Source organism: Anas acuta, chromosome 20 (genome assembly GCF_963932015.1).
Source record: "Anas acuta chromosome 20, bAnaAcu1.1, whole genome shotgun sequence".
NCBI lineage: Eukaryota > Metazoa > Chordata > Aves > Anseriformes > Anatidae > Anas > Anas acuta.
The window spans coordinates 9,095,070-9,103,743 of NC_088998.1; the positions used below are offsets into that span (position 1 = coordinate 9,095,070).

Consider the following 8,674-nt stretch of genomic DNA (forward strand, 5'->3'; position numbering starts at 1 on the left):
TGGTGTTTTCAGGGTTAGCCCAGACTCCGAGAGAAAAGCAGAAGTTGTGCATATGAATGAAAAAGCACCTTCTGAAATGCTGTCTTCAGAAGGTAGGAAATGCTTTTTCCCAACACGCCTTCTACATTTACTTAATTTATAATCTGAGTAATAATTCTTCCTGGAGTTGTTCATAGAGGATAATAGTCTGCTGCCTGTACCAGGCAGTGAAGTTGCTCCTTGGGCTAAAACAATAAAGATCTTAATGTACACCCTACATTCAAACCTTTCTTATCAACTACCTTGGACGCTACTGTATGAGCTTGTTTACTAAGTTAATGATTTCTTCATCTTTATTTGATGTCTCATTTATTTTTTGTATGATTTGATATTAAAAACAATCTTCAAGTTGACTCAGCATTTAACGCTGCTGACTTTTGAATGCAATTCACTGCTGAGGATTACCAGATTTGAATCAGAAGTTAACTATCAGCACTTCTATCAAATATTTCTCTGAAATTATTTTTTAGATGCTCCAGTTAAAGAAATGGAAGTGTCTTTCCCTTGTGAGATCCATCGTGTGGATGGCAGCCCATGTTTGAAGCCTTTGAACCATAATTCTCATGAAGCTTCTGATGAAGAACTAACTTTAGAAGTGTTTTGCAAAGGATTAGATCCTGCTGAGTCATCGCCCAAGTCAAATGACTTCTCTCCAAGATGTGAAAGTGCCAAATCAGACTCTTCTCTCTCAGAATTTCAGAAAGTGTCTGCAGTTTGGATTGACATCTCTGAAGGCTCTACCTCAGACTCTGAATTAGAGGTGAAAAATGGAAAGGATGCAGATGTCAGCATCCCAGAAGATTTTGTCTATGATAACAATGGTGCATTTTCTGACACTTCAAAAGAGATGCCAATAGCAGCAAGTATTGGAAAAGAAACATTACGCAGTGACAAACGTAATGAACATGAAGCACCCAAAGAGGACAACAACACTAAGATTTCATCACTCTTTCAGGTCTCCCAGAAATGCCCTGGAAAGGCTTCAGATCATGGGTGCCCTGATCATTTGCTTTCTTTCCTTCCCACAGACAAGGCAAATACCTTCCAAACAAAGCCAATGGATCCCTTCCAGTTTGAAAAACCAGCCAAGGAAATGGATAAGCCAAGTTTGGAAGCCTCAGAAAACTCAGAAGATGCAGCTGCCAGCTCTTTGGGCAGTGATGGTGTTTACCTACTTAAGATCTATGAACAGCAGGAGCCTACTTCCACAACTAGCAGAGTGAAAAAGGATAGCAGAATTAACAGTTTATTCATGGATCACAGCAGAAAGCAAAAGCAGCTTATTCTGATGGATTCTTTGGAACATCTAGATTTGGCTACTGACCAGTTCAGTAGCACAGTCTCTTTTCCCCCTGACAAAGGTATTACAAATGGTAAATTAGTAGCATGTCTGTCTTCCAGAAATGCAGCAGTGCAAAATAATCACGCACAGCTTTTGAATGAGAGCCTTGCATCCAGAAAACTTGATAAAATTGTATCTCTGCCCATGTCTGTGCAAGGAATTTCTGAGGAAGTACATACAGAAGCCTACTTGTTTGAGTCTTTGCAAAGGGTGGCCCCAGGAAATCAAAATCACTCAAAAACTGAAAGGCCAGATGCAAAGGAATTGGGGAAGGGTTTTGCTTCCAACTCCTCAAAAAAGCAACTATTTCAAGCTGAGAAGTGCTCTTCCAAAGGTGAAGATGATACAATTTTTATTAGTGATGAGGGCCTCCCTCCAGCTGATGAGGACACCTTGTCAGAAATACTGTCTCCTGTTGATGAAGTGCTGTCCTATGGAAGTGCTGACTTGCCATCCTCTAATAAAAAGGATTTGTCATTTCCAAGTGAAGATCTTCCTCCTCCCCCTTTAGGTGTAAATGCAATGAAAAATGATGATTCTAGCTTTAGTATGGATGATTTCCCATCTCCACCAGAACAAATGACAGTCTCAGAGACTAGACAGTGTATGGATGAAGATATATCACTGCGAACGGATGCATTACCCCCATTACTTGATAACATCATGCCTGAAGAATTTCCCCTGCTCAGTCGAGAGCCGACTGATGTTTTTTCAAGGCAGGATAGGAATGTCTCAGAACAATCTTTAGTTAAAGAAGATAAGTCCTCCTTTGTACAAGAACTATCAGAATACCGAGAAGGAGAACATGAGACACAGTATTTGGAGTGTCTGCCTGTGTCAAATCCCACTTCTGATCAGGCCAGTAAAAATCCTGATTCCATGATGAAACAATGCGGAACATACTTAACACTACTCAAAGCTGAAGAGGATGGTGATGACCCATTATCATCGTTTGAAATTGGGGACAGAGTGTTAGTAAAGCAGACCCAGCCCGGAACCCTCATGTTCAAAGGCCGGACTTGTTTTGACTGTGGCCATTGGGCGGGTGTTGCACTTGACAAAGCTGAAGGTGATCATGCTGGAACTTACAAAGGGGTGAAGTATTTTGAGTGTGCTCAGCACTGTGGTATCTTTGTCAGACCTAATGAGATTTCACACCTCTTGGAGGATAACAACAATGGTTCCAGTAACACTGGGCATGAAGACTCAGACTCCTCCTATGATGATGAATCCTTCCAAAGAGACTGCAAATACCCTGAAGCTGATGAACAGGGCACAGGGGTAACAGAGCGGAACACTGAAGACACGAAAAGCGCAGGAGGATCAGAAATGCCAGAAAACCAGTCTAGGTTACACGTTGCCTTGCTGCCTGGAAAAGGTCAGAAGTTCACACATTCTGACCAGTGTAAGTGTAATGAATTCCTTTGTCAAAATAACTTAATGTGCTTGGGGTCAGATAAAGAAAAAACAGAAGTTACCCAAATAAAACAAGGCATGCTTGCAGATGTGCTTCTAAAGAAAAATAAGATCAGCAGCAGAGATGGGGTAAACACAAACAAAAGTATTTGTTGCTTGTTAGAGGATCGGAAAAGAAATGTACTTGCTGATGATACCACAGGTGAACTCGATAAACTTCTGTTTGACACATTAATTGCATTTGTTGAAATGGATCAACACAAATATAAAAGTGCCTTTAAAAGTGCTATGAATTATGGCAAAGGCCTAAGACAAGAAGAAAATCTGAAACAGTTTCTCGTCAAAGACAATTCAGTTGCTAGCTTATCTGAGCAATCAGCAAAGGTTTCTGATGTTTTACTGTGTGACTTCAACATGCTTAGCATTCGTGGTTGTCACACAGTAGCAGAAAGAATTGTGACTAAATTTGTAGATGATGCAGTTAAAGAATATAAGAAGATTAAAAGAAAACATGGAGCAAAAGCAGACAAGATATTTCATTCATCTTCAGAGACCTCTCCAACCACTTTGCCTGTAAGTAGAGTCAAAGTTTGTCTGAGTGTTCAACCTGAAATTGGGTCTACACAGGCAAGCATTTCTGTTGCCCAGTTGTTTTGAGCCCATGAGTAAAAGAATCTGATTCCTTAGTTTTAAGTACAACCTTAAATAATTTGCTAATTTCAATACCTCTAAAATTGTGGAAAAATATGGTGTATGTCACCTGTTTTTTCTTTTTCTCCTTACTGAAGTTCCTTATAAAAATCCTTGATGCGGGTGTTTTTGGAAGCTCTGAAGATTTTGATCAGCCTAATTCTGATGGACGTGCCCTAGAAAGACAAACACAAAAGCAGTACTTATACAAATTGGATCGATGGCACTCAGCTCCTTGGAAAAAAACTGTGGAGGTTCCTCTTGTGGTACCACATTACAGTTCATATGTTAAAAAATTATCTGCATCTGCTGTAGAAGAATTATGGACTCCAGAAAACATATATTCAAATTTCAAGAGAATTAGTGTGCCAAAGCATTTTGAATGTAATTTCTCAGGGAATCATTTGGAAACAGAAAGCAAGAGGATGTATAATCAGGTATTTTAAAAACAGTTACTAATTTTTTTCTGGTATTCTGTAGCCTGAATCATATTAGCTACTGCTTACTATTATTCTAGCTGCTAATACTAAATATAGTAAAGGAACACTGAAAGAGTTATTGCAAAATATATTGCTGCTTTTAATCAACCGTGAAATAATTTTACCAGGACAGATATCCTTGCTGTGATGCAAACCTTTTGCTAGAGCTCTTCTTCATAAGACCAAATATTGTCAGCAGCCTTTCTTACTGTTCAATGAAAAATAAAAACTTTTGAAAGGGTATCAGAGTCGGTACTCAGTTTGGTACTGTTTGGTTGTTACAGGTTATATTTGATTTGACTCGTGAGGTGCTATGTACAGAGTATCAAGTAACTGCAAATCCAAATAGACTTCCATGGTTAAAAGTAAATTTGGGATCTCGCTGTTCCAGATGTCATTGCAGAAGTGCAGATGTCAATGAGGTCAAGGTAAATTCACGAAATGCAAAGTGCACCACAATAAGAGTCAGTGAAGGGAGCAGACATTGCAGTGACACAATGGCAAAGACATTGGGAGGGCGATAGCTTTACAACTGAGGTGATCAGAGAAGAAAACAGCATTGATCTGAAATGCCTGAATAAATACAGACTGAGCTGATTTGTTAGGCTAAGTATTCCAAGTGCATGGAGTTCTGTAGAGGAATGGACTTCTAAATCTCTGTGGTTATGATGACCTTAGGTGTAACCTCCTAAAGTAATCTTACGTTTAAAATGTATTGGTTGGTCAGTACTACTTAACTACATCTAGTTCTGTTCCCCAAACACCAGGGTGTTTCTAGACTGGAAACTGGATCTTGACATTAGCCCCTGTCACTCATTTGCAAACTTCACAATGATAGGCTTCCAACAAGAACAATTCTTTTCAGCCTCTTTTATTTTGTAGACATTTGTTCAGGGTGAAGTTATTAAAATAATGAACCTGGAAAAGAATGACTTCGAAATGAAGAGAAAAATTCTTAATATGACCAAGTATGGAAACTGTGAGAGAGACAGAGTGGACCTTATTCTGGTAAGCAGACATCCAGATAGACATTTGTTTACTTTAGGTTTAAACTAGAAATTTTCATGGTTTTATAAGAATCATGTTTACTTAAAAAAAAAAAAAAAAAAAAAAAAAAAAGCGAGTTATTGTCTTCCTCTTTGTTACACTTGCAATAATAACCCAGTATTTTCATTTTTTATGAGTGGTTTGAGTGGATTTTGCATACGTAAATTGTCAGATTAGGCACAGCTTCTTATTGCCTCTTAGAACTGACCATGTTCTTGTTCTTCAAGTAAACATTCATATCCATGTTGTATTTTAGATTCAGGAGCTCCGCAAAGAAGAATCTCAGTGGACTTACTATGATGATGACGAATTAACTGTGAAGATGAGAATGACTGAAAGAATATTTGATAGCTTGATCCTTGATACAATCGGAGTTCTTAATAAGATTTATCTGAGAAAAGCCTGTGATAAGAGGTTTTTCCCTAATGGTGGAATTTTAGTCCATGATTTTTAAGGCAAGAATGCATGATTAAGAATTTTAATTCTGAACTTTACCCAATACCAGTTTTACATTCATATTTACAATTAAAGGATGCAAGCAGCGATGTAAGCACGTAGAAAAAATATCACATAAAATATTCTTCTTGAGTTCTGAGCTCTGGGAATGCTCATTAAGATCAATGTTCTTCTTAGACTAATGTTATTTGGGATCTAAGTGGTGGAAATTTTATTCTTGTCTGTTTTTTAATCAAGATGGCACTTTATTCACCTACGCATTTTTAAGAGCATCATATGTGTTTAAAATTGTATAGGAGTCTATGGTTATACAAACAGTTCAAAAACAATTTGTGTGTAAATGATTTTATTTTGTTATCATGTTCTGATGGTGAATGATGATGAAAATTATGTTTTGAGAATACTGTTTGGAAAATCAATGTTTTTAGAGCATATGGGTACAGAGGGAATTAAGTCTCCCAGAAATTGAATTGCTATGGACCTCTGTCTTTTGGAATGAACTCTTCCAACTGGATCATGTCTACAACTTTTCCTAATGGGTGAAACAGCATAACAAAGGTGACTGAGGAAAAAAATGACCACTTTTTTACACCCTGTGGAATGGTTTTAAATTAGCCCAGAGATGACTTGAGAGATGTGGCATATGGCAGGATCTACAGCCAAACATTCAGTTCTAATGTCTATAACATCATGTAAATGAGACATATACTGATGTAATGCACTTTAAATGGATGCTTTTCTACCAGTAACTTCAATTTCTGAATAATAAATATGTGCATTTGATTACATTCCTTATCATGGAATTCATATGGGCCCTTTGAACTCCAACACTGTCTAAACACCTGAGGATGTACTTTAACTGGCAAATCAGAAGAAAACAACCCTATTTTATTTTGTATTCGTAAAATGGAAAAAAAAAATCAAGATTTGAAGAAGGAAATGTAAGTGTTCCCCAAATATGCTAATTGTTAACAATGTATAGTATTGTGCTCTTACCTATTTTGCATTAAGACTAATGATAAATTTGTATTAATGTTTAAAACAAATATACATAATGGCATTCAGAATTTTTTCATTACTAAATAATTGAATATAAGTAGATTTATTTAAATCCCCTTCCTTCAGGGAGCCTTTCAAACGAAAAGCAGGACAACTATTATGATTTTTAAAAATTGCAAGGCACTTTGTTTCTGTTTTTAAGTACTGATGGTTTACTTGTTTTCATATTGAATTGTTTTCTGAATAAACAAAAAATCCTCTGTGTCTCTTATTTTTACTGAAATTTTGACTTCAGATTATATTGTATATATTGCTGTTCCCATGAGTGAATGGGAGTTGTTCTATTGTTTTTAGAAATAGATCCTTAGGCCATTAAAAAGCACTGTCACACTAGCCCTATGAACAGAAATAAAAAGGTAACTTGTGTTCCAAGCACGTTAACTGCTGATCATATCCTGTAAACTAGTTTCATGTCCTAAGTGCTACCTTTTCTTAGAAGCCTGACATACATTGCAAAAATGTATTCCTAACTGATTGATATAGTCTGGAAGATTTTACATGCTGAGCTTGGGCTCTAGTCTTCTGCAAAGGTTGTATCCCTTCTGCTGGTAAAGATAAAGACTCAGCTGCACTCTTCCTTAACTGATTAACTGACTTTGGTGCTGTACTTGAAGCCTTGACTCTCCTGGTTTGAGAACCTCTGGTAAGACCCTGCAGCTGATGGCACTGCTGAGATACAGCATTAACTGAGCTCTTCCTTCTTAGGTGAGAATTACCACCCTCATGACCTTTATCCTCATTGATTAATTAATCCAGATAACTTATTTGTTCTAAGATTAATGCTTTCTTCTTGTCAGCTTATGGTAGAATTTAATTCAATGCTTTTTTTCCCTGGACTTATAGACAAATTGTTGGATACAATGACAGATCTATATATTGAAGCGCTACAGATTTTCAGTTTGTTGTTGCCGTGGTTCTGCAGCAGCAGCACCAGAATCCTTGTTGTGTGTTTGGAATGAAAGCTATTAAAAATATCATTTATATGTGTGAATGAATAGATGAAGGACTTGTTTAATTTCAGACTGCTATATGTTACACTGGAGGAAGATAACCATTATGTTTGCAACTCAGGCTGTGAGTGAAGCCTGAACCCTTGCAAGATAGCTATATACAGAAGGACATAGCCATAAAGTAACTACTGCTGATGAGAATAAAAAGTGTACGCGTAGAACATGTCAGACATATTTAATATCCCCCACCATTATGTGTTCAAAACCTTAGATTCTGGCACCCAGATATATTGACCTGTTCAGTCAGCGGCAAGACTTCAATATCAAGATTACTCTACTTCAAGGTCTAATATTTTGTTTGCCTTGGTTTTGATCAATATTAACCTCCTAGGTCAATAAATCTTGATACTAGCCTCAAGAGGAGTCATTATCTTTCATAGAAAATGATTATTTCTCAGTTAAACCCTACATTTAATTTTCCTGTAATCCATCTCTTTCATCTTCACACATTTAATAATTCTTCTGAATAAAATGCACTCTAAAATACCTTACACACTGCCGATTTTAAAATCCTAATTAGCAGCTGCCACAAGATTTTCCATTGCTTTAATGTATTTGGATTCCACCACTGTAACCGTCTCATTTTGTTACTTACAGAAGGTAGGAAAAATAGAGACGGAAAACCCCTCAAATGGAAGGTAATACAAGGGAACAAATAACTTGTGTTGTGAATATGGACGCAAAAGCTATGTGACTGAACAACTTTAGACATTAATGGTCAAGAAAAGACATAATTGGGGAAAAAATAGGTAAACGTGGCAGAATCTGTTACTCAGTTCTCAGACGAGAGGATTTTTACTGCGTGTGAGATTCCTACTCTTACACTGTTTGTGTACAGCTGGCCATAAATGATCATAAACCAGATTCTCACCTCTGAATTTACAGCCGAGTGCATGAAGTAAGGATTTAGACTCATTTGTTTTCTATTTGGTCTTGAAGGATTAAAAGTACTGTTTGTGTGTAAAGGAAGCAAGAATTAACTTTTAGGGGACGTTAGCCTTTTGTCATCCCCTTAAACTCCACTGAATTCTTCCTCTGGGGACGTTCTCTGTTGTTTTTCTGCCTCCGTTAACGTAACAAAATTTCTTAACCCTGTATTTACAACTGAGAAGAGCCCTTCGTACTGTGGCTACAGC

General features: G+C 37.2%; 1 protein-coding gene across 1 annotated transcript in view; it reads left to right on the plus strand.

Moving 5' to 3' along the window:
* Nucleotides 1-6,138, plus strand: part of CCDC187 (coiled-coil domain containing 187) — a 45,227-nt gene extending 39,089 nt beyond the window's left edge. The window contains exons 29-34 of the mRNA XM_068656901.1: nt 13-92; nt 510-3,370; nt 3,586-3,924; nt 4,251-4,394; nt 4,849-4,974; nt 5,270-6,138. Coding sequence (XP_068513002.1) covers nt 13-92; nt 510-3,370; nt 3,586-3,924; nt 4,251-4,394; nt 4,849-4,974; nt 5,270-5,467 — 3,748 coding nt within the window. The 3' untranslated portion in view covers nt 5,468-6,138. The remainder of the gene's footprint in view (nt 1-12; nt 93-509; nt 3,371-3,585; nt 3,925-4,250; nt 4,395-4,848; nt 4,975-5,269) is intronic.
* The last annotated feature ends 2,536 nt before the right edge of the window (nt 6,139-8,674 follow it).